At 33.7% G+C, this 25,843-nt stretch overlaps 1 protein-coding gene across 1 annotated transcript; it reads right to left on the reverse strand.

Moving 5' to 3' along the window:
* Nucleotides 1–9,381: 9,381 nt before the first annotated feature.
* Nucleotides 9,382–11,587, reverse strand: LOC133324357 (protein sprouty). Its single transcript, XM_061533201.1, has one exon. It carries the CDS (start codon nt 11,500–11,502, stop codon nt 9,382–9,384), a length of 2,121 nt encoding a protein of 706 aa, XP_061389185.1. The 5' UTR covers nt 11,503–11,587.
* Nucleotides 11,588–25,843: the final 14,256 nt, after the last annotated feature.

Consider the following 25,843-nt stretch of genomic DNA (forward strand, 5'->3'; position numbering starts at 1 on the left):
CAGAGTCTTCATTTTTGTCTGAGCGGCTTCAAAAACGTTTGAAACTCCCTGTCTCTACAACTAATGTTAGTATTTCGGGAGTGAATTGTGCAATTTCGGCCAATTCTCGTAAAGTTTGTTCTTTGAAAATTGGGAGTCCTTGTGATCCTACAGTAATGCTAGAAACTAGCGCATTGGTTTTGCCGTCAATTTCGGGTAATCTTCCCTCATTTACAGTTACGTCTGATTTAAGAGCCCAAATGCCAAGTATTCGTCTGGCAGATGCTAATTTGTTTGATTCACGTCCCGTGGATCTTCTTTTAGGTGCAGATTTGTACCCAAAAATATTGTTAGATGGTTGTCGTACTATTGTTGCTGGAAGTTTGTTAGCTCAAAATTCAGTTTTTGGCTGGCTGGTTACTGGACCCATCCCCTCGTCAATGATCCGTACCTTTTCCACTACTATTCGCAGGCAAAATTATAATACACAAACTAGGTCTAAATCAAATCGGCTGGGGCGATCCTCTTGTGGAAGCCAGGTTCGTCGAATGGCTTAAATTTGTGGACACATCTCCCCAAGAAAATGCAATTCAAATTTGTCGTTGTGTTCGGTACACTTCTCAATGTTCGGCGGAATTGCATTGCATTTATAATGCCTCAGTTATGGCATACCCCGGGGTAGTATATAGTCGAATTGAAGTCCTAGTTCAAAATGTGTTCGTGCATTTAGTATCTAGTAATACAAAAGTAGCTCCTATTAAATCATTTTTACTACCTCGTTTGGAACTTTGTGGAGCAGTTTTAGCCTCTTAACTTCGAAAGTTGTTGGAAAAGAGATCGTTGTTAAATTTCGTCATGTTTATTGTGGGACGGATTCTATTATTGTTTTGTCATGGCCAATGGAGTTTGTAGTATCCATGATCTTGTTAATAATTCTCTTAGTCTATTCGAGGTTTACTTCGACTGGAGACACATTGAAATGAGTTCGGTGCATTTTCATTTGTCTTTTCGTAAAAATCATAGATAAATATTCCTCTTTTGTAATAGGCATTCGTGCAATTGCATATTTGTTATGGTTCATATGTCGAGCTTGTGGTCGATACCGTTGTAAATATTTTTACCTCGATAAATAATTATGTTGTTGAAATTTGAGGAGCTTCGACTTCTCCTAATAATCTTCACTTTTCGACTAAGGCTATTATTTGGAAGCGGAATTTGATTTGTCCGCTGCAAACTTCATTGTATCGATTTATTGCTCGTCGAGGTTGTCAACGTCGGATAGTCCTGTTGAATTTGTAGTTATAACACCCGGTCATCTTTTTGATAGAAGCTCCTTTAGTTGCTCCGCTTGATCCTCTTATTTTTGGACAACCGATATCGCTCGTGACTCGGTTTTAGAAAGTCAGTTTTGTATCATTTGAGGAATGAGTGGAAATTTCTGCAAAGGCATGTTCTAAAGGACGAATTAGTCGTGGTTCGGCACGAGAATCTCCCTCCGACCTCGTGGAAGTTAGGTCGTGTAGAAAATGTTTACCCGGGTGTAGATGGACACGTTCGAGTGGTAGATATTCGTACGGCAAACGGCGTTGTAAAGCGGCCTATATCCAAGTTGGTCATTCTGACCGACCAATCGTCGAATGATGAAAATCATTAAAATATTTTTCTTCCCTCTTAGTACCATGGACGCTTCAAATATGTACGCAATCGATCTTATCGCTCAAATCGACAACGTACTAGAGAGGGCCGATGTACCAAAGAAGCGTACCACTTCGGAAGTTTTGGATGAGTTGGTTCGTCCAATAGCAGCGGTGAAAATAACCGAGTCGGAAACCGAATCCGTAACTGCGGGTTCCAGCATGTCCCCGATCGTCGAAGATCAAATATCCAAACCCGTAACTGCGGGTTTCAATTGCGTTCACCCATCAGAATCCGTAACTGCGGGTTCTTCGTCGACAAGTTCGGTATCCAGGCCAGATCCCATAACTGTGGGTGACTCGGTATTTGTTCGATCATCGGAGTCCGTATCTGCGGGCTCCTCGAATTTAAATAGAAATTGTCGCGTTTGTAATCGCCGGCATTCGATTGGTACGTGCCGAGATTTTCTTGCGATGTCCGTTGAGGCTCGCATACATATTATAAACGTAAACCGGGATTGCACACGCTGCCTGGCCAAATGGCATCAAGCCAATGACTGTCATAGTCAAAAAGTGTGTTTGAAGTGTGGAGGTAGACACAACACACTATTACACAAAGATTCGGCGGATAACGGCCATGTAACTAAAATGTCCGTCCGTTCTCGTGAAAACATAAGGTCTCGTCCGTATCGCAGTCCGATGTCAGGTCCGAGATTTAGATCAGATTCAACATCGTCCGCTGATAGTCGATCAATCGCAAATTTTGTTAGTAACTCACTCGGGTCATTACCCTTGCAACAGGTGTCAACATTATCCCCTAGTCTTATCGTAAGACTTCAGCATGTCGGCCCTTCAATTCCAATTCGTGCAGTATTGGATCCTTGTGGTAGGCAAAGCCTAATATGTGCCTCAATGGTGTCTGACCTGAGGCTTCCCACATCCAATTTAGATGGGATCCGGTTCTGTCGCATTTCGGTGACATCAACTTACGATCCATTTCAAACCCTATCGGTCATGGCACGCGTTGCAGACTTACGCCATGTTGTTTCGCCGTTGGAAGCCATCTCTGAACGGAAGAAGGAATCGTTTTTGGTCTACCTCTCGCTGATCCGTGCTTTTTCAGGCCAGGTCGTGTGGCTTTAGTGTTTGGCCCTGAAATGTATGCCAAAATCGTCACCAATCGGGTGCAAGCGATGCCGGGGCTTCCTGTAGCCCACTATACTATGTTTGGTTGGGTACTCTCTGGAGTATGCCACACCTAGTTCTTAGATATTAAATGCTCGTATTTAATTGAAAAAAAAAAAATAAATGAAATTATTATGAATTGCTCACAAAACTGCACTGTCCTACTCTATCTTATTTGTACTTATAAATTAAGTTATATATATTGTATAATTTGGAGTGTTACAACATTAATAATGTTGCAAGGGGGTCGCCAATGTTTAATTTAGAAAATCTATTGATTTCATTCTCTTGGGCGTTTACACTTTTATTGTGTTTCAAAACGCATTGAATTCCATATTCGTTACAATCTTCATACTCCGTAATATTACAACATTGAAATGTCAAATGACAGATTCTAACGAGTATGGAATTAGCGCCGACGCCACCTTCCATTATTATTGTTGACTCTCAAACACTCTCTTTTCGTTGGCCTACCAAACAACAGGTAATCTGTCACAATCTCTAAATTTTTCCACTCTTCTATTTTTTTTATAAATAAAGCAACTGCCTTTATTTTAATTTAAATCTAAAAACGTTCGTGTTTTTATTTCTTTATTTTTTGCACGCAATTTCGGCGTCACAATAATTAATTCAATATTTAATAATAATAATAGGTTATATACACTTGTTGTTTGTATGTATATCGTCTATGTTTATGTATATAAATAAATTTTGTTTTTGTTGTTAAATTTCATTAACCATTTCAACTTGACTTAGATATTGAACAATGTAATAAAAAAAAATAAAAATAATAAAAAACAAAAAATTGAAAAAAAAATTTAAATAAAAACGAAAATTAAAAAAAATGTTAAATAATAAAAACAAAAGAATTGTTATTTTTAAATTAAAAAAAAAAAAAAACGGAATTTGTTGTCACTTAAATGGAAACAATTGAAATTGAAAGGAAAAAAGTACATATTTGAATTTTTTTTTAATTTTTTTTCGTTATTCTATTTTTTTGGTCATTTATAATGCCCAGTTTTTTTTTCCGAAATTTACAGGAAGGGGTTTCGTAATATTTATTTATTTTGTTTTGTTGTTCTCAAGAATTGAAAAAAGCAAAGGAAGTAATTGAAAATCGAAATTCCTTTAGTCTGGTCTCGTTTTTTTATTTTTCCAAAATTTTTGTAACCTAATTTTGAAATATAAAAAACCCGATTTTTTTTTGGAATTTTGAAATTGAACTATTACAAGACGTTTGTTTTTTGTGAGAGTGTGTGTGAATGTTGAGGAGCGTTCTATGGATTTTTTTTATTGTTTTTTGTTAATGTTTTGAATATTTTGTTTTTGTTTTATTTATTTTTTCTCTCTCTTTTGTTTTTTCTTTTTGTTTAATAGTTTAAATAACATTTCTAATTATTAGTAATTATCTGTTTGCAGTCTTTGGTTATTCATTTATTTGTTTATATATTTCTTTTTAATTTTTTTAAATATATATATATATATATATATACTTTCATTTTTTATATATATGTATATGCTGTTTGTGTGTGTTGTTTGTTTATTTATATGTAATCTATATACAGGTGAAATATATTTGAGTGTTTTTTTATATTAATTTTCAGTTTAATTTTTTCTTTTGTTGAATTTTAAATAATTAATTAATTATATATGTACATATATATATTTACTTGTATATACATACACAAATTATTTATATAGTTAAATAATTAGTTTTCAGTATTTTCGTATTTGTTGTTGTTTTTTTTTTTTTTTGTTTCATTCATACATAAAATATCTATATATATTAGCTACATATATAGTATATGGGTTGATTTATTTTTATCTTTTTTTAAATTTTTTTCTGGTGTATATACTATATATCTTGTACATATATATGTAGTATATACATTATATTATTTATATATTTTTGTTTATTTTTTTTATTTTTTAAAGAGTCTGAATTTTGTTTACTATGGTCATATTGGTTATTTACTTTTTTTCTCAAATAAGAATTGGGATGATCTTTGTTGTTGTTGTGGTTTTCTTTCAAATGGAGAGTAGGAAAAATTAAAAGGGATTTTCAATTGTAACGGTGTTTTTAAAAGAAATTCGTTTCAGCTCTTCTATGAAGAAAACAATTCTAATTTCTGTAAAGAATCGTAATGGTGACAAATTACAATTTTTTGAAAATTTTTTCAAAAAAATTTCAATTCATTAAAAAAAATACAATTTTTTCAAATTAAAAACAATTAAAATATTATTTAAAAAAAAAATTTTAAAGTTGATGGATTACAGTTTTTGGAAAATATTAAAAAAAAAAAAATTAAATTATTTAAAAAAACTAATTTTTTTTAATTAAAAAATTAAAATATATTGTAAGGGATATGGATTAAAGTTTTTTTAAAAATATTTTGTCAAAAAAATTCAATTCCTAGAAAAAATTTTATTTTTTCCAAATGAAAAAAAAACTTATTTTGCCATATTTTTTAAAATGTGAAACAATTTTGGTTATAAAATAATTTTTATGTTAATTACTGCATGTATTGGTAAATATTTTTTATTAAACTATTTTAAAAAATGAATTCCAAATGTCCCCACATTTTTGGGGATTTTTGTGGGTGAACACTTTTTTACCCCACTTTGGATATAGGAAATGGAATTCTGTTATTGTAGTAGGCATTTTTTCCATTATTTATAAAACTTGCCACAAAAACCAAAATACCCACAAAGTGGGGACATCGTTCAGGGATTTTGGAAAAATAATAGATTTTTTTTATTTCACAGTAATGATATAGGAAAATGAATTTTTTACTATACTTTTCCACTTTTACAAGAAATTCCCTTTAAAATTTCAAAAAAAGAAAAAAATAATTAGGGGAAAAAGTTTGGGCATTTTTTTTTCCAAATTGCAAAAATCAATGAAATTATTAAAAATAATCAATTTTTTTGCAATAGCCCATTACCATAAACAACTCAAGCCCTTTTATGTAAGAATTTTCTAATTTCAAAAAATATAAAAAAAATAAAAATTCCCCATTTTGGGTATTTTTAATTCCATGGGCATTTTGCTTTTTTGTCACAACTGACTAGTTTTCTGATTAAATACAAATTTTATATGTAATAGTATTAAAAAATAATTTATTTTCTCAAAATGACTTTCGAGAAAATAAATTATTAAAAAAAAATATTTAAAAAATCCCAGTTTCCCCATATTTTGAGAATTTTTTTATTTCCAAGAAAGTTTTTTTTTTTTTTTTTTGAATTGGACTGATAAAATATTGTTAACAATGTTCAATTTCCAAAGTCGTAGTTTGAAAAATTGTTTGAAATTAAATTAAGTTCTAAAAATAAAAAAAAACAAAATTCCCACTTTATGGGATTTTTGTTTTTGTAGGGAAATTTTCATTACTTAATTGATTCCAAAAACCAAATTCATTTAATACAGTATTCTCTTAAAGTCCAGGATATGGAAATTTTTAAATCCATTTATCTTGAAAAAAATCCCATGTTTTCCCCATTTCTGAATTTTGGATTTTTTGAATTGGATTGATAAAATATTGTTAACAATGTTCAATTTCCAAAGTCGTAGTTTGAAACATTTTTTGAAATTAAATTAAGTTCAAAAAATAAAAAAAAAAACAAAAACAAATCCCACTTTATGGGATTTTTGTTTTTCTAAGGAAATTTTCATTATTTTATTAATTCCAAAAACCAAATTCATTTAATACAGTATTCTCTTGAATTCCAGGATTGGGAAAATTTTAAATCTATTAATTTAAAAAAAAAAATCCCATGTTTACCTCACATTTTGTGGATTTTGGATTTGTAGGCAACTTTTTTACAATTTAATTGATGAAAGCTAATCAATAAATATCTGCATTCAATTTCATAGTCTGGAAATTTTTTAAATGATTTTTTGTAAACAATTAAAAAAAATTCAAAATGTGCTCACTTTCTGGAATTTTGATTTTTCTATGGAAAATTCTCATAATGTAATACATCCATTGATTTTTTTTAAAGAGGAAAATTGAGAATTCTAATTATGTATAAAAAATTAATTACATATATATAATTACCCAATTTTCCCCACTGTTTGGAATTTTTAGTTTTTAAGGGGATTTTTTTTTTGGCAAATAATAAATTTTTATTTTAATACAGTTAAAATTTAATCATTTTCGTTATCCATTCTGAAAAAAATCAATTACTTTAAAAACACTTTTAAAAATTACCCAATTTTCCCCACTTTTTGGAATTTTTAGTTTTAAAGGGGATTTCTTGTGGCAAATAATTGATTTTTATTTAAATATAGTTCAAATTGTATCATATTCTTTATCCATTCTGAAAAAAATCAATTGTTTGTATTACTTTTAAAAATCCCCAAAAAAAAATTAACCAAATTTCCCCACTTTTTTGGAATTTTTAGTTTTTGAGGGATTTTTTTGGTAAATAATTAATTTTTATTTCTAGTTAAAATTGATCACTTTCCTTATCCAAAAATCAATTGTTTGTATTAATAATCCCCAAAAATGTTTCACCAGATTTTGTAAATTCAGGTTATAAAGGGAATTTTTTTTCTAAATAATTTGAGAAACTTTTTACTATAAAAATCAGATTCGAATTACTGTCTTTATAATAAGAATATTTTAGAATTTTCTTATTATTAAGAAAAAATCCCCAAAAATGATCCCCACATTTACGGATTTTTGTTGGTTTAGAAATTCCCAAATACTTTTCCCAAACTTTAAAAAGTTTAGTTTTTTGGAAATAATGAAACAATCGCCCATTCGATTAGCAATATCGTAAATTAAGACATTTGAATATTTTTTTTATTATTTTTGAAATCCCCATAAATTTCCCCACCTTTTTGCAAATCTTGGTTTTAAAGGGACATTTTTTAAAGTACTGGTTAATTTCAGTACTTTGACTATAGTAACAAAATGTAAGTTCCTATGTCATTTTTGAAGATTTTCAGCAATGTATATTTCCTATATCCTTTTTGAGGATTTTTTGCAATGTTTACTATTTTAAAAAATCCCCAAAAATTTTCCCACTTTTTCGATATTGTTTTTTATGGAAAATTAAATAAAAAATAATACCGAAATATTAATTATTAAAAATGTGAAGCATAGAAAATATTTTTACTTTTTAGTGGAATTTAAAAATTTTTAATATTTTTAATCCCCAAAATGTTCCCCATTTTTTGGGTATTTTTTTTATGATTTTTTTTTTTTTCAAAATACTGAAAAAATGTCTGCTGTTACAACAGCAGCATTACATTGTCTATATCCATAATTGGGGAAATTTTCATATTTCATTATTAAAAAAAAAATCCAAATATTTCCCCATGTTTGGGTATTTTGGTTTTAGAGTAAAAATTTCTTAAACAAATTAATTTCCTAATTGGATTTTTTTCGTATTTTTGTTATATTCATAAAAAAGCCAAACCACTAAAACCAAAATACGCAAAATATGGAAAAAGTTTGAGAATTTTGTTTTGATAATAAATAAAAATTTCCATTCCACCATTACAATTGAATCCCTTCCTCGATGAGGTGCATTTTCTCTCATAATTTCTTCTCTCCCCTATTTTTTGGATTACCGTTTTTTCCTTCCCTCTAAATTTCTTTGCGTATGTTTTTTTTGTTTCCTCTTTTATTTGGAATACAAAATTTCCCATTGAAGAAAGGAGAGTTAAAATCTGACTCTCTAATAATAATAGGAATAATACCAGTCCCTAATATGGAATTATTGAGATCTTAAAGATCTTTCATTATTTGAGAATCAAATAAAGGCCATGCTCTCCCAAAAAAATATACATACATATGTGTGTATTTTTGTGTGTTTTTTAAATTATACATTTTTATAAATTATTTTTGTTTTTTATATAATTACAAATTTGTTTCTTTTATTTATGTTCTTTTTAAGTGATATTTTCTTCTTCTTCTCTTTCTTTGACATTATTATTTTTGAAATAATAATTATAAAAAAATTAGATATAGAAATAATAATAATAATAAAAACATAAAACATTTATGTAAATGGGTGAGGAGTAGAAAAGGGAGGGCGGGGTAAGGGAATAGGGTTGAGGGTAAGGGTTATGTGAGATTTTACCTAAATACAGTTTATTTTTTTTTCTTTAGTTAGTTTGGTTTATTACTCTTCTTCTTCTTTTGTTATCATTCTTGTGTCTTTAAATATACATATATAAATTTGCTGCTTTTTTATCTTTTCCTTTATCATATAATCCATATTCATCTTCTGCTTCCACAATATTATAAATAATTAAACATTATACATATTTACAAACATAAATGCTTCGATTTTTTTGTTTTTGTTCTTGATGCCTCCTAGGTTGAGTGGGGGGTTTATAGCATGAACCTCGCATAACTCCCTCTTGGGTCATGGGTTATGGTGGTTATTCGATCACTCGACGGTTAGGAAGTGAGTAGTGTAGAGGTGGGAGCACCCACCTTGTAATCTTCCTTGTTTGCTTCATTTCCGGTCAAGTGTTCCCCTTCTATATTCGCTTTCTCTTCTATCTTCAATTGGAATCCACACTTCTCTCTCGCTTACTTGGTGTGAGTGTCGGTGTGTTTTTATTTTAATACTCTGGACTGGAATCAAGTAATCGTTTCTCAGGTGTCAAATCTCCTTTTCTTAGTATTCTATTTGCCGCACTGTTGCACTCGTTGTGATGATGCATCGACGATTTCGAGTTATTCGAGCCATTACCTTGCATGCCTCCTCCTCCTCCCCCGCCGCCATTGCTTAGGACCATAACATTGTTACCATTGTTGCCAATCGATGTTATGGGGAACATACTTGAGGTTGAACCAATCTGTTGGCAACGACAGCCCCTCCGAGCAAAGCGACCGTAGCATTTCTCACATGCCGCCACACAGGCTCGCATCGGCCAATAACACCACAAGCAGGGTAATACCAACGACAATGCTCCCAGCCAGCCCCATCTTTGGGTACGTTTATAGGGTCCACACGAACAGGGATTATCCACACAGGGTGTGCCCGAACCATCATCGCAATCCATATCATTGTCCCGCGCACAGTGATAGAACAACGCCTTGGCACAGCACAGACACGATGCATAGTCGATGATGGACTCAGCACTGCACAAACACGTCTTGTTACACACCCACGTCTGGGGCAGCGGCCTGGGACTCTGACACTGTTCACAGCGACAGCGTTCACAACGCGGGCAGGTAATGGGATTCAGTGACGAGGGACCCTCGCTGCCACCAATCACCATGGGACCGGTTAGCGGACTGGCACCATTCACCGCCGATATCATGCCCTGCGATGTGGGTATACCGGTGGCTATGTTGTGCATATCCAGCAGTTCATCGAGGGCCGGCAGCTCCTTGGCGAATTTACAGGAATTTGCATTGCTTGACAAGGCGGGTTGTTTGGTGATCGGTTGATTGATGGGTTGCAGGCCCGTTAAGCCAAAGCCGCCCCTCGCATCCGCTGGACTGGGCGATAATTTGCCCGTCACCGAAGACGACGACGTTGTGGTTGAGCCCTTGTGGGGCTGCTGATGGTGGTGGTGCTGTGAATGTAAAATGCCATCCGTGCCATCGAGGCCCAAGGGCAGTGCTGATGTCGCTGAGCCAGCAGCTGAGGTCGCATGCCTTTGGGTTTGCTGTTGATGATGGTGGTGGTGGACTTGGTGCTGCTGCTGCTGGCGCAATTCGCGTTGCGGCAGCAACAGCAGGTGATGCGTTGTGGTCTGACCATTGTCATGCTCGCCGGCCGGATGTTGGATACGCGTTGCATTCTGCAGCTGTTGGGCCGTACGCAACGGCGTGTCCACATACTCATTGCCGAGTCGTTCGGACTCGGGTCTAGGCTGCGCCAGTGTGACGGTAGATGATGACACCTGCTCTGTAGTATGGAAATGATTAAGGAAATTGTTGTTGAGGTGGTGGTGATTGCCACTAATTGCCGTTAGCAGCGGCACTGCTGCCGAATTGCCCAATACCGGGGAGGTGGCCACGGGCGTTGGCGGCGGTGGTGGTCGACGCCGTGTAAAACTGTTCGCTGCTATAATACCGTTGTTCGTCGTCGCCGTTGACGCCGTTGACGAGACACCACCCACAGAGGTTGTTGATGTATTGGTGGTCGTTGAATTGGAGCTAATTTGGCTACCGTTGCGACTCAAATTGCTGGGTCTTTGGGGTAAATAGGTTAAATGATGGATTTGATAATCGTCGGCTAGGCCTGCTGTGGATGCGATTGCGGATGATGCTGTTGCTACTGCTGCTGATGAGGGTTGCTGGGTTATGACATCAATGTTGCCAATGTGATTGTTGTTGCAATTGACACGATTGTAGCGAATGGGGGGACAGCCAGCAATTACCAAAGCGGAAGTGCCGGATGATGCTGCCGCTACCGCTGCTGATGATGATATGGGAATTGTTGACGACGACAATGTTTGGTTAATACTAATTTGTTGTTGTTGTTGTTGCTGCTGTTGTTGTTGTGCTTGTTGCTGTTGAATCAAGTTATTATTTCGACTTAAATCCGTTTGATGATTTGTACATTGAGGTGTGGTATTCGAAACTTCCGTTTGTCTAACTGTTGTTGTTGCTACTGCTGACTGCTGATTCATCATCTCTGGCTCGGGAGCACGAGGACGATGGATTTTTGGTAACAATTTAGGGGGCCGAGGAGGCGCCAAGGGATCGCCGCCATTTCTGCGATCCATGTAGCGTTCAACTACTCTGTTTTAAGACCTCAATCCCCTCGAAACTTTTGCCGGGGACCATCAGTTTCCCTCATTCTCCTTGGGCACACTGGTACGCCTACCCACACACAGCCAATGCGGTGTAGGGTTATAGTAATTTGTAGTTTTTTTTCTTTGTAAGGTGTGCAAAAGTCTCTTGTTTTTCGCTTAGACGGGTAATGAAATTGAGAAGGTTGTGTTCGGTCCAAATTATTGAAATTCCAAAATGTTTGCTTTCTGCAAAGAAAAGAGAGAAGCGAAATATTAATTATCATATTCTTTAACATATTAAGCAATATAAATTTTAATAAAAAAACTTTGAAGAATAGCTTGGAAATTTATGAGTTCACAATAAATGGCTTTTGTGGTGGCGCCCAACATTTTTTTTGTTTTTGAATTGGATAGAGTTGTGTGTTGTGTTAAGGGGTTTCGTTTCATTGGCCTCAGGGCTATAATATTTCAATAATTAATAATTATTAATATAATCCTCCTTTTAGAAGAACAAAAAAGAAACAAAATTCTAAGGTTGAGGAAATTAATTCAGTTTGTACGACTTTCTTCTATGGATCATCAATATCATTTGCATATAGTTTTTTAATTAAATTTGGTTTTTTCGAATTTATACTGAGATCCGACATCTCTATATATATATATATATAAACAAATAAATAATACTACAAAGGCCAATCACAAGAAGACACTGACTTGTCTGTCATCTAACTTAACGTCATCAATGGCTGTTTGAGTAAAATTTTCTGTGTTTTTTTTTTGTTCGATTCAATACTCTAAAGTGTCAGTCACTTTGTTGGCTAAGCATATACATATGTATGTATATATCATGAACGAGAAACGCTGAAATTTTTTTATTAATGAAATAAGAACAAGAATAAACAAAAAAAAAAAAAGTTTTGCGATCACTTGTTTGGCTGTTTTCATTGAAATCTCTTGAATGGGCGAACAGCTATAGATCGCGTCAAGGCTAGCACGTTAGCCTACAGTCTATTGAAATTCGAATTCTCTGTTTTTTTTTTTCTTATTTTGAAAAAAGATTAACAACACGATGTATAATTTTGTAAATAAAATTCATAAAATAAATTTTAAATATTTTATAAAAAATTAAACTAATAGAATTCTATTTTTTTTATTTTAGGTGAGAAAACATTGGATAATCTTCACATCAAAAATGTATCCCCCAACGGACTAGGTATACTATGGAGAAATCTGAAACCAATATATTAAACGGGATGTCTTTTTTTAATTTTAGATGGAAAAACGTTTGAACTGGAATACCTTAAAAAAACCTCTGAACTGCTGGATATATTGGGCTAAATTGAAATATATTTTGACATATTTGCATTTAAAGTTATACAGAAATCACATCGTAGCCTGAGAGAGGAATCTATAGAAATCTAAAGAAAAATCCTTCCTGAATTAATTTTCATATCGTTCTACCTGAAGATCGTCTTGGCATATTTGCATTTAAAGTTATAAGGAAACGTGTGCAACCTATGAAGCAGCTTTGTGAAACAGTTATGCTCCTGAAGATTCTTAGATATTGAATAGACAGTTTAACCCTTTGTTCATATCCTATTTAGGATAGTTGCATTAAATCTGTGAACAGAAAATTGTTATACGATTACGGAAAAAAATCGGGACTCAAGGGGTTAAAACATGTGTAAAATAAGGATTAATAGTCTTTATTTCGAACAAATAATTCCACTAGGGCAGAAGTAATATTATTCCATAAAGTTGACACCTCCGCAGAAAATCAGGATTAAGTAAGTAAAAAATAGGTAAAATATTGTTTGTATTTATTTTTAGTTCATTCCCAGGTGATATTTTTAGAGGATATAGAGGTATACATATTTGCGTTTAAAAATGATATATTAAATTGTAAGTTTAAGAAGTGTTATGGGCGGAATTTTCTCCAAAAGAAAAACAAGAATTATAAGACCTACACCTCTTTTATAAGAAGACCTCCAATTCTTTTATATAAAGACCTCCAGCTAGGGATAAGTAAATCGACTTTCGACTAATCCTAAAAGTCTCGACTTTTTCTATAGAAAATCGTAAAATCGACTTTTCAAGATCGCCTTTCGATTTTCTTCATAAATATTTGGTTTTTCATCACAAAGCTCAAATTGACCAAAAATTCCACTTTCCGAACTTTACTTTATCTGTTCACAATAATTCATATAAAAAATCAAATTTTTAGTCGATTTTACAGAAGTCAGTAAAAGTCGAAAATCGATTTTTAACATTTTTGACAATATCGAAAGATCAAAAAGTCGACTTTTTAGTCAAAGGCAAAAATCGAAAAGTCTAAAAATCGACTTTTTGGTCAGAGGCAAAATCGAAAAGTCTTAAAGTCGACGTTTGCGTTCCACTGCGTGTCCCTACCTCCAGCTCTTCTATAAAAAATCTACAGCTCTTCTATAAGAATACCTCCAGCTCTTCAAGTCCTCCAGCTCCAGCTGTTTTAAAATTTTAAAACCACAAGACCTCATCAATTCTCTTAGCGTTTTGCTTTACTAAACACAAAGAACCTTTCTTCCCCAACTTTGTTAGCTCCACAAGGCCAAGCCTAGGTACTACTAGAAAAATACTCGGTTTCTCAAAACTATGTAGAAGTTCGTGTGGTGACCTGATATGTAATTTTGCATAATAATTCCACTGTTATGCATCTTCACTTTATGAAGAATCAAAATTTGTTTTTAATCCATTTCGATAAATCCGTTTTTGTTCCTTTGAATAAACTTCCTTGGATTCCAAACAAAATATTTTTCACAGGTTGTAAATCATATTTTTCTTATTTTTTATTAATCACACCGAACATTATTTTACAGTTTTTATTTTGGTTTTCACAATTCATTGTAGTTTTTAAGGCTTTCTGTTGAAACATTTCTAATAAAAAATTGGGTTTTCTGCTCACATTTTTTTTCAAGTGAAAATTATATTTAAATAATTTTTTTTGTCAAAAGTATGAGATTTTTTTATTAATTTCTCTTGGATATATAAAAATTCCAAAGAAATAGTTCTTTATTCAGTCCCTACCAGCCATACTTTTTTTCAATTGAAAAATTTGTTCCTAGTTTTTATTTGTTTTTATTTTATTTTACATTTTTTTATTTTTTTAATATATTATTTTTTTATTCTTAGAAGGTTGAATTTTTATGTTTTATAAACTCTTTAATTTTTGTTTATTTTTTTTTCCTTATTCAGTCTAGTTTTAATTATTATTATTTTTTTTACAATTTTTTTTAATATTTTTTTTTTAATTTTTAAAAGGTTGAATTTTTAAGTTTTATAAATTTTTTTAATTTTTGTTTATTTTTTTTCATAATTGTCAGGCTTAATCAAGGTTTTTTTAACGATTTTTGAATTATTTTTATCCTCCTCTCTAATCCAAGTCGATCATTTATTATTGAAATTTATCCATTTTGTTCGATTTTAAACACTTGTCACATTATGTTCTATAGAATTTCATTAAACACTTTTAATACTTCGAAGAGGAGAATAATATTTCCGTTTTTTTGGTTTTTTATACCTTTTCAAAAATAAATCCTTTTTTTCTTTGATTTACAATCATTTGTTTGCCACTTGTCACATTTAATTTGCGTTAGATTATGAGATTTCCTCTTAACACGGTACTACTTTTTGATTTAATCTCCCTCTCTCACACCACACGCATTCAAATAGAGTAGAGTACTCATTGTTGTATTTACTTACAATGCAGATGAATTGTCGAAAAGTAATCGATTAAAAATTGTTGCTGTTGTGATTTTTCGCGTTATTTATGTTTCTAAAATTTGATCAATGGATTTTTTTTTAAGAATTCTCTGCTTCTTATTCTTCTTCTTGTTGTTGAACAAAAATATTAAACTTTGAAAAAGAAAAAAACAACACCCGAAGCCGAATAAAATTGTAATAGAAAACGAAATAAAACGTAACGAGAAAAGAAACTACTAAATGAACGGACGAACGAACAGCAGCTGATGTTGATGCGTTGTGTGTGTTGCGTTGCGTTGGATGTTGTCTCCACTGCAGGTGTTTAGGTGTTTTACTAAGTCGTTGTGTGTCGTGTAGAAAAAAACGAGGCTCATTTTCATAGTTTCATTACAGCGCCGCTGGCAGAGGCAGAGGCGATGGCAGCAGAAGAGAGCCAACATAGCCAGCCACAGAGTTGTTGAATTGGTTGAGAGAGAGTATGTGCGGCATTACCCTGAAGGAAATGTGGGGTGTTGTATCGCCTTTGTCTACGTGTGTGTGTTCCATATTTGGTGTGTGACATATCATGTAATAAGAAGAAGCATTTGTTATGTTAACAACCAACTGAGCATGGTTGCTTCTTCTTTTTTTCTTTAATTATAAATATGTTGGCGGCAATAGACAGATATTTTGTTAAAAACGCGAGTTTAAAGTTATTAATGGTAATAATTAAATTAATTAATTAATTGGTGAAAAATTTTTGAGCAAAAGAAATTATAAAAAATTTACAAGTGACATATGTGACCTTTAGTCTATATATACAAACTATTGACTTACTCTGACCGTGTCCACATATGCGACGCTGTGTCTATATCTAAAAACTACTGACTTACTACTGACCAAGTCACTAGTTCATTTCCAATGACAAGCACATGTTAAATGTCAATAGTAAAATGCATTGTGTTGGGTATAGTCGGTCAACAGTATTGGTGACGATGTCAATAGTAAGTCAATACTGATTTACTGTAGACATTTCCTACAGGGTAGTTAATGAGCGAGTGCGTGCGTGTGTGTGTTTTGTTGGTGTGTGACTGTTGTATGTTTGCTCTATTCTGCTGTTTCTTCTTCTTCTTATAGAGCTTCCTTTTATTGTTATCATTAGCATTGTTGTTGTTGTTGTTCTTGGATTTTCTTTACTTTTATGTGAAAGTCTGATGTTCAACCATAGATACATATGGATGGCTGGCTGGTTGACTAGCTGTTTGGTTTGTTTGTTGGCTCATTCATTTACACACACACACGGGCGTACACACAGCCAGCCAAGTGGCACACGGATACAAAACACGTTAAGTATGCTGGGTATTGTAGGTTGTTGGCCGCCGACGTTAACGTTGCAGCCGTATGTCCGTCCGTCCGTCCATCTATGTCTATTCATACGTTTGTTGTCGTCGTCGTCGTCGTTCGTTCGTTGTCTTTTCAAATGAAATAGAAATGCTCTTGAGATACTTGCTTGCTTGCCATTCATATGAATGGCGAGCTAGCTTGTATGTAAGTAAGTATCTATGTGTGCGTGTGTGTGTGGGTATGTGCTTATATTTGGATTTCAAGTGTCTGCATGGGTGTATTTTTTTATATCTACAAAAGATATAAATGTACATCCATATAAGCATGGGTGTGTGTCCGTCTGTCTGTCTGCTGTGTGCCTCGCTGTGTGTTTGTATGGTTGTGTGCTGTGCTGTGTGGATGAATGAGTATACTATTTTATATTGTTGTTGTTGTTGCTGCTGTTGTTATTTTTTATTTGATTTTGAGTGCCGGATATGACGTCAATAAGTGGGCGTATTGTGTTAATTATTTATTTCTTTTTTGGGTTTATTCATAATGCTGCTGTTGTTGTTGCTGTTGGTTTTGTTGCTGACGCTAGGGACCAGCAACTAAACCGTGTGGTAATTTTCTCTCTCCTACGTGTGTTTGTGTGTTTTCCAATTTTATTTTTTTTTGTATTGGTGAATTCCAAACATTTTTAATTTTAGTACACAACAACATGCAGTGTTGTTGTTGTTGTCACTACCACCACCACCACCAACCATCATCATCGACAACAACACGGGCACTTAATTCAAAACTCTTTTTGAATGGTCGATCCACTAGAGGACCGGAAGATATAAACACACATGTTTACACACACAGACAGACAGAGAAATTTATTTGCAGCACCAGCAATAAACAAATAAAAACAAATTCCCAACAATTGATCTCATGTACCCAAAACAACGAAGAACAAAATTAAAAAAAAAATTATAATAATAAAAATAATTTCTATATACCGGAAAAATCCAGTTAAACATTTTTGAAAATCACAATTTTTCATAAAACCGCAACAAAAACAAAACATATTGCAATAAATATAAAGAAGAGAGATAGAGGCAATCAAAGATTTGTCTCACAGGGAAATAGCAACAGTTAGCAGTAAAACCTTAACCCAGACACCGGGCCCAGAGCTTATCGCCAAACAGCGGAAGTTTATCGACAACAAGTAAACAGGGAAGGCGGCATAGGCAATTTTTTTAAAAAAATACCAAAAATAAGAATTAAAAAAAAAGAAACAACAACAACTCTTAATTATGGTAAACGAATTACCCCATCTCAAGTGAAGAGGAAGACAAGAAGTGAAAAAAAAAAATTAAAGACCCTGGGGGTCATCTCTAAACTTAGTAATCGACATTTGCTACTTTGTGTATCTGTGCCATTTTGTCGTCATCATCATCACCACAATCAGCCAGCCAGGCAGTCCGTCATTCATTCAGCCAGCCAGCTAGTCAGCCAAGCAAACCAACTCGTTTGCTGCTTGTCATTCATCATTCACTCAATTGATAATTGAAACAATTTATGCGTCCGCCGCTATTCATTATTTTTATTATTGTTGCATGCTGAATGAATATTTCTGTCATTGTTGTTGTTGCTACTGCTGCCGCTGTCGTTGTGAATGAAGATCACTGTGACACCGGGTAACCTTAAATTTATTTTTGCAAAAAAAAAAAAAAAAAAAAAAAATGCCGCTTTATACGTACACACAGCTATGAATTAGTGGCGATTATAAAAAAAAACATAAGAATTTAAATTGAAAATATTTTTAGAATAATTTGAGAGAAAAATAAAATTTATTTTTTTTTTCTCATTTGGGGAAAATTTGAATTTCATGTTAGAAGCAATGTTTTAGTGTATTTTTAATTCTTTTAATACCCCAAATTTTAATGTTTTTATTAAGAAAAATATATATCTTCAATAATAATTTGTATTTATACCCTACACAACTATGTTGTCAGGCTATTATAGCTTTGTGCAGCCCCAAGAGTTTGTAAAATAAACATTTGATGTTAGACCCACCTTTAAGTTTTTTTATTAATAATGATATGCCCATTCAAATGTGTGTCCGTCCGTCTGTCCATTATAATTTGTAAACACGATACAGGCCAAAGTTATGGACCAATCTTCACGAAATTTTGCATGTAGGATGGATTCGGCCCAATGAAGATTGGTAAAGATCGGTTAAAATTTAGGGAGTGAAATGGGCCAAATACTTAATTTTTGTCGGTTTTCTGGTCGCTCCACAGGTCGCAATTATGGCCCAAACATCACAAGTTTTTACATGGACAAGGGGATCGGGTCAAAGAATAAGCATGTCGGATCAAATGGAACCTGACTTTTGTGTGAAAAATTACAAAATTTGTATTCTATAGCGTATGTATTTACTCCTGAAAGGCGTAGAGCCGAGAAGTTGATAGTATATCCAAGAGGAGTAGTTGACCTTTAAATTGATACCAATTGTATTGTTGTATGAACTCGGATGTGGGAGATACACTTAAATATTTACAGGTACTTATGTATGCAGATATTATTTAGCAACCCATTTTCACACTAGAGGGCGAAATTGTAGCGCTGAACACTTTGAAATATTCCATGAGGAATATGTTATGATCAATGATCCCACCTATAATTTTCGGCGATAATCAGATAATAATTTTGGGATGAAGTCTACCGAAAAATTAATTTTTTTGTGTTTTTTCGTGTCGATCGATAGGCCATAAATGAAAGTCGAACATCACATCCAACCCACGGCTGTGAAGAGCTGTACTGAAGATTAGTAATATTTGTTGACATAGAATATGGAAACACATAAAGTTTTTTTTCGTGGAAGTTGTGTAGGGTATCAAATGGTCAGCCCCGTCCGACTATAATGCTGCGCTCACTGATTTTTAAATTTTTTTAATTTTATTGAATGAACCCAAAAAATGTCGAAAATAGCATCAAATTTTAGAATAAGTTTAGATTTGTTCGAATTATGGCATTCAAACGGCCATTGAAACCGTCACACGCTGTCCGAATGTTGCTCTGTGGTATTTTGGTCCATTCCCGGCGAATTTTGCTTTTGGATTTTAGTGCCAAATTTGGCACAGCACAATAAATCGGATTGATATCCGGATATTTTGTTGGCCATTATGCACTGGAAATGAAGCTGAGTCCTGTTGGAATGTCCAAGGTCTGCGGCCAAAATGTTTGCGTGTCCAAGGTTTTAATACAACCTCCAGAATATTTTCCCGATAATATTCGTCATTTATTCTAATGCCACGATCGATTAATACGAGCGGAGAGCGACAATCCGATGTTATGGCGGCCCACATCATCACCATTGCCCGCTGGTGGCCAACCGAAGGTGCACATTTTCAGCTGACCTCTTTGGCAAGTACACACGATCATTTTGTTTGTTTACAAACGGCTGGACAACGAATGTTTTCTCATCGGAGAAAAACCAAATTCTGCAGTTCACCACTTTCGGCCAAATGAAACAACACTTTAGATCTTTTGAGTCTAGTTTCTTTCTGTGGCGGAGTGAGTTCTTCCACTTTTTGGAATTTAAATGGCTTTGTGGTTTTTCCAGCCAAATATAAAAAAATCACACTATCACGCTTGGATTCCATCACGAATAACATTTTTTCTGGAAAAAATACTTTGTTTGGAAAAATTACTTTTCCAAAAATATTTTTATATCAACTGTTATCCACAATCGCATGTTGCACGCCTCTTTAAATCCTGTAGTGCTCTAACGATAGCCACTTGTGGATTTTCCAGTCAAATATAAAGAAATAACACTATCATGATTGTATTCGATCACGAATATTTTTTTTCTGGAAAATTCTCACCAAAATGCTTTTGTACGCATGTAAACAATATTAGGAGCTGTCACACAAAGTCTCCTTAAAATACTACTTTACAACCCTTCTCCTTTGACCGTTGCTCATTATACTTCTGCGTTTTCACTATAGCGGCCCCGCTTTGTCTCTTATATCCTTGATACCGTTTTTTCACCGACGGGTTCTTTGTCACACCCGAGCTATCTGACTCTTCTAAGGGTAAGCCAAGAATGGCTTATTTTTCATTTTATTTCATCATTCTAAGTCTAATTATATTGTTGTATTTGACCGTACTTAATGCTATCGATAAATGTGCTATTTACAATGGGTACGTTCATTTACTAAATGCTATCGATAAGTGTATTATTTACAATGGGTATGTTCGTTATATAATTCGACTACAAATTTCAGTTACAAAGTCTCTCAAAAATGTCTTGGGTTTATGATTCTCTAAAAACACACAGTGAATGAAATTGTTTAATGCTTAAACACAATTAATCATAAATCATCATGAACAAAATAAAATAACTGGACTTAGTTTTGAAAGGAAATCAAAGTAAACATAATACCATTAAAAAAGGGCCTAGTTTCAAAATCAATGCAAGTGTATGTGTGTGTGTTTGGGACAAAAGGTTCTTAGGGGGGTCTTAACACTTAATCCCCCCAGCTCTCACTCTATGGCTCTCAATAAGGAAATAATGAGTTTAATGATACTCTTTAAAAGAAATTAAAAACAGATGGATAGAAAAAACAAAACAAAGCAATGACTGAGTGAGTGAGTGTCTGACACACCAGACTCACACATGGTCTCACCACTTCTTTTTGTAGCTGTAGAATACCAGCAGCCTCAAAAATTATAACTCCCAACAAAAAGTTACGAGTGTGTAAAATAAAAAGAAAACCAATGCTGTTCAAAGAGAGAAACGATAAATGGGGAGACTGTCGTTGGTGTGTTGTTGTATGAAGCCAACCAGCAAATCCAACAACAATTCATAAACCAAACAAAAAGTGATCGACCTCTAAACAACAAGACACACACACACATACACACTCTCACATGCATACACTATTGGAAACTTCTATTACGCACACACACACTCGAGCACAGCCAACTCCATGGGCTTACAACTAATATTACTCGGTTCCTCTTTTCTGTTTTTGTTCTTGTAGATTTGTGGAGCCCACTAAATGTTTACAGCTGTTAGTTGGCTGTCGTTTCGTTGTTGTTGTTTTTTTTTTGTTTTCTTCTTCTATGACTACATCCGTTCATCTGACTGTTTTTGTTGTCTATATGGAGAATTGATGGTTTTCAATCTTCCATTCTTCAAATGATTTTTTCTCCATCCCTCCCCTTCTCGACTCTCTCGCCATTGCTGGTTATTGAACAATGATGTTATTATTGTAATTTTAATGATGTTTCTTGTTGTTGTTTTTCTTGATTTTCATTTTGTGCGTGTGCATGCTTCAAACAACATCAGGTAGCCGTAATATTTTTGTAATTGTAAGGTGTCGATCATGATGATGATGTGGTAAAGATATATTTTTTTAACGTAAAAATAATGGTTTTTATGGTTTTAATATAAGAAAAGAAAGGAATAAAAATATATATATATATATATATATATAAATTTTATATTTTCGAAAATTTTGAAATAATTTAAAAAAACCTTTTTTCTTACTATGATTTAATTAAATTAAAAAAAAGAAAAAATGGTTTTATAAAAAAGGAATAAAAATGTAATAATTAACAAGTGAAAAAGCATTAAGTTCGGCCGGGCCGAACTTGGGATACCCTCCGCCATGGGTATATTGACAGATACTTGAAATTAAAATATAGGGAACATACCAAAAAGTGAACCGATAATTCTACAAACCGGTTTATGTAAACCATTGTGTACAAAAATACAAATTTCGGCACTTTTTAATGTAATCCACAAAGCGTGGACTGACACTAATAATGCAGGGTAAAATATACAACTCTCAAACTTCTGCAATTTAGATTCCATACTGGAGGAGGGCTATGCCTAATTATTGACCAATATATGTCAACTTCGAACCCAATATATTTATTTTGTGTCTCAAAATTCTTTTCTTCAGGAAGTATAAATATATGGGGGAGATGCCAAAATGCTGGCCGATATATTTCATTATCGTCAGGTTCCAGTTAGAATTCCAAAATTTGTAGGATAAAACTGACTATTTCGAGTAACGGCTATCCCCTACACTATGGTAGAATATACCTACATGGGGACAACCCCCAACACACGGAACTAATCTGCTAACTATTTTAATATAAGAAGGGGGTTATAGGGGCGAAGTACCCCTAAAAAGGGGGCGAAGATTTATATTTTTTGGTAGGAAGATTTGCTACCATATGCGACCACTAAATACCAAATTACAGCGAATTCGGTTGAAAAATTCGCTCAAGAACCCCAAAATACCGAAATTTGAGGGTGCCCTTATATGGGGGCTACCCGAAAAAAGTGACCAATATTTATAAATTTTGGTGGAGACATGTGGTGCCCAAAAAGAACCCAATGTCCAAATTTCAGCGAATTCGGTTGAAAAACGCGCTCATGAACCCCAAAATACCGTAAATTGGGGGCTACCCTTATATGGGGTCTACCAGGAAAAGTGGACCGATATTTATAATTTTTAGTGTAGATAATTGGCAATAAATAAGAACCCAATGTACCAAATTTCAGCTAATTCGGTTGAAAAACGCGCTCAAGAACTCCAAAATACCGAAAATTGGGGGTACCCTTTTATAAGGGCTATCCGAAAAAATGGACCTATATTTTTAATTTTTGGTGAGGAGATTTGCTACCCAATAAGAACTCACAGTACCAAATTTCAGCGAATTCGGTTGAAAAACGCGCTCAAGAACCCCAAAATACCGAAATTTGGGGGGTGCCCTTCTATGGGGGCTACCCGAAAAAAGTGACCTATACATATTTATAATTTTTAGTGGAAAAATTTGGTATCCAATAAAAACCTATTGTACCAAATTTTAGCGAATTCGGTTTAAAAACGCGCTTAAAACCCCCCAAAATAGATTTGGGATTACCGTAATATGGGGGCTACCAGGAAAAGTGGACCGATATTTATAATTTTTAGTGTAGACATTTGGTACCCCAAACGAACCCAATGTACCGATTTTCAGCAAATTCGGATGAAAAGCGCGTTCGGGAACCCCAAAATATCGAAAATTGGGCGGTACCCTTATATGGGGGCTATCAGAAAAAGTGGACCGATGTTTTTAATTTTTTGTGTAGATATTTGGCACTAAAAAAGAACCCAATGTACCAAAATTCCAGCGAATTCGGTTTAAAACTCGCTCAAGAACCCCAAAATACCGAAATTTGGGGGGTGTCCCTTATATGGAGACTACCCGAAAAAGTGTCCTATATTTATAATTTTTAGTGGAGAAATTTGGTATCTAATAAAAACCCATTGTACCAAATTTCAGCGAATTCAGTTTAAAAACGCGCTTAAAACCCCCCAAAATACCGTAAATTGGGGGCTAACGTTATATGGAGGCTACCAGGAAAAGTGGATCGATATTTATAATTTTTAGTGAATGCATTTAATACCCAAAAGAATGTATTTAATACCGAATATATAAAATTTTAGCAAATTCGGTTGAAAAGCGCCCTTAAGAACCCCAAAATATCGAAAATTTGGCGGTAGCCTTATATGGGGGTTATGCCTAAACGTGGACCGATATAGCCCACCTTCGAACATAACCTGCCTGCAGACAAAAGACGACTTTATGCCAAATTTTGGCGATCTATCTCAATTCCTTTAGAAGATAGCGTCATTACAACAGACGGACGGACATGGCTAGATCGTCTTAGAATTTTACCCTGATCAAGAATATATATATATACTTTATAGGGTCGGAAATGAATATTTCGATGAGTTACAAAAGGAATGACAAAATTAATATCCCCTCCATACTATGGTGGAGGGTATAAAAAGATCATTCAGAACTGCCGGATCGAAATTTTTATTTTCCCCTATAAATATTTGTATCGAAAATTAGCATTTATGTCTGCTTGATGCACTCCAAAGTCAGGCAATCGGTCTGGCAGGCTGGCTGATTGCTTGGCAGCAATGTTGGGTTATTTGTCAGTCTGTCCCAGTGTCTGGCAGGCCATGTCAGTATTTGTATTCATTCGTTCACCCTACCTCCCTTGCAATGTATTTCACCGAGCTCTCTGTTGTTTTGTCACACATTCCTGGCGTAATCTAGTAATTTTCATTTTGTGTGTGTGTGTGTGTGTGTTTTTTTCTTTCAATTTTCTTCTTAAAGGCAGAGCGACAAACAACAAAATAATATGTATTTTTTTTGCGCGTGCATATTATTTTTATGAATGCACTGACGATGTTAATTTTTGGCATCAACAACGGCAAAATAGATCTGCAGGCTATGGCATCAGAGGCAACACCCGACATCACAACAAACATGTGATTTGAATTTATAAAAATTTGAAAATTGCATTTTGTTGTCGTAGTTGTTGTTGCTGTTTTTTTTCTATATTTAAAATTTTGTTGTCAATTTTAAAATTTTCCTTAAGATCTAATTTTAAATTTAACACAAATTCGCAAAAACAAAAAATAACAACAATGATGATGGCGATGTTGAAGAGGGTGTCCTCTTTCCCCACCCAAGGAAGTAGAAGGGGTGATAATACAAACAAATTACCACGAAATAACAAAAAAACAACAACAACAACAACCGAAATCTATAAAAATATAGTCGAAACATTTTATTGCATTCAGATGAAAATGGGCAGGAGTATGGATCGACGTATGAATTCTGCATGTACGTAAATACTTTATGCACGTCTGTTTACGACAACAACAACGAAGGCAGTAGCAACAAAAACAAGAGCAATCCAATAAAGACACTATGTGTATCCTTCTGTAGCCTATAAATATTTGTATTTTCCGTAAGAGGATTGGTATGAAAATTAAATTGTATTTTTTTTTGTATTTTCAGATACGAGTTTCTGAGCGGAATTTTGAAAACCACAAAAGTGGGGCTGCATAATTTTGATGTATTTGCATTTAAAGTTATATGAATTTTGAAGATATAGAAGCTGTAGGTCCGAAGTCAAATAGACTGGTAAGTTTTTATATATTGCTTTATTTTGAATATTTTTATAAGGTTGAAAATATAGGCTTTCCAATGGTAGATTTTATTCGGGTATACCGTAAATCGAGTAATGATAATATGTATATCCTTCTTTAGCCTATAAATATTTGTGTTTTCCGTAAGAGGGTTGGTATGAAAATTAAATTGTATTTTTTTTTTTTTTTTTTTTTTGTATTTTCAGATACGAATTTTTGAGTGGAATTTGGAAAACCCCGAAAATGGAACCGCTTAATATTGACGTATTTGAATTTAAAGTTATTTG

This window comes from Musca vetustissima, unplaced genomic scaffold (assembly GCF_032173495.1).
Source record: "Musca vetustissima isolate MV318-11 ecotype Yass unplaced genomic scaffold, APGP_CSIRO_Mvet_v1 utg5380, whole genome shotgun sequence".
In the NCBI taxonomy this organism is placed as follows: Eukaryota; Metazoa; Arthropoda; class Insecta; order Diptera; family Muscidae; genus Musca; species Musca vetustissima.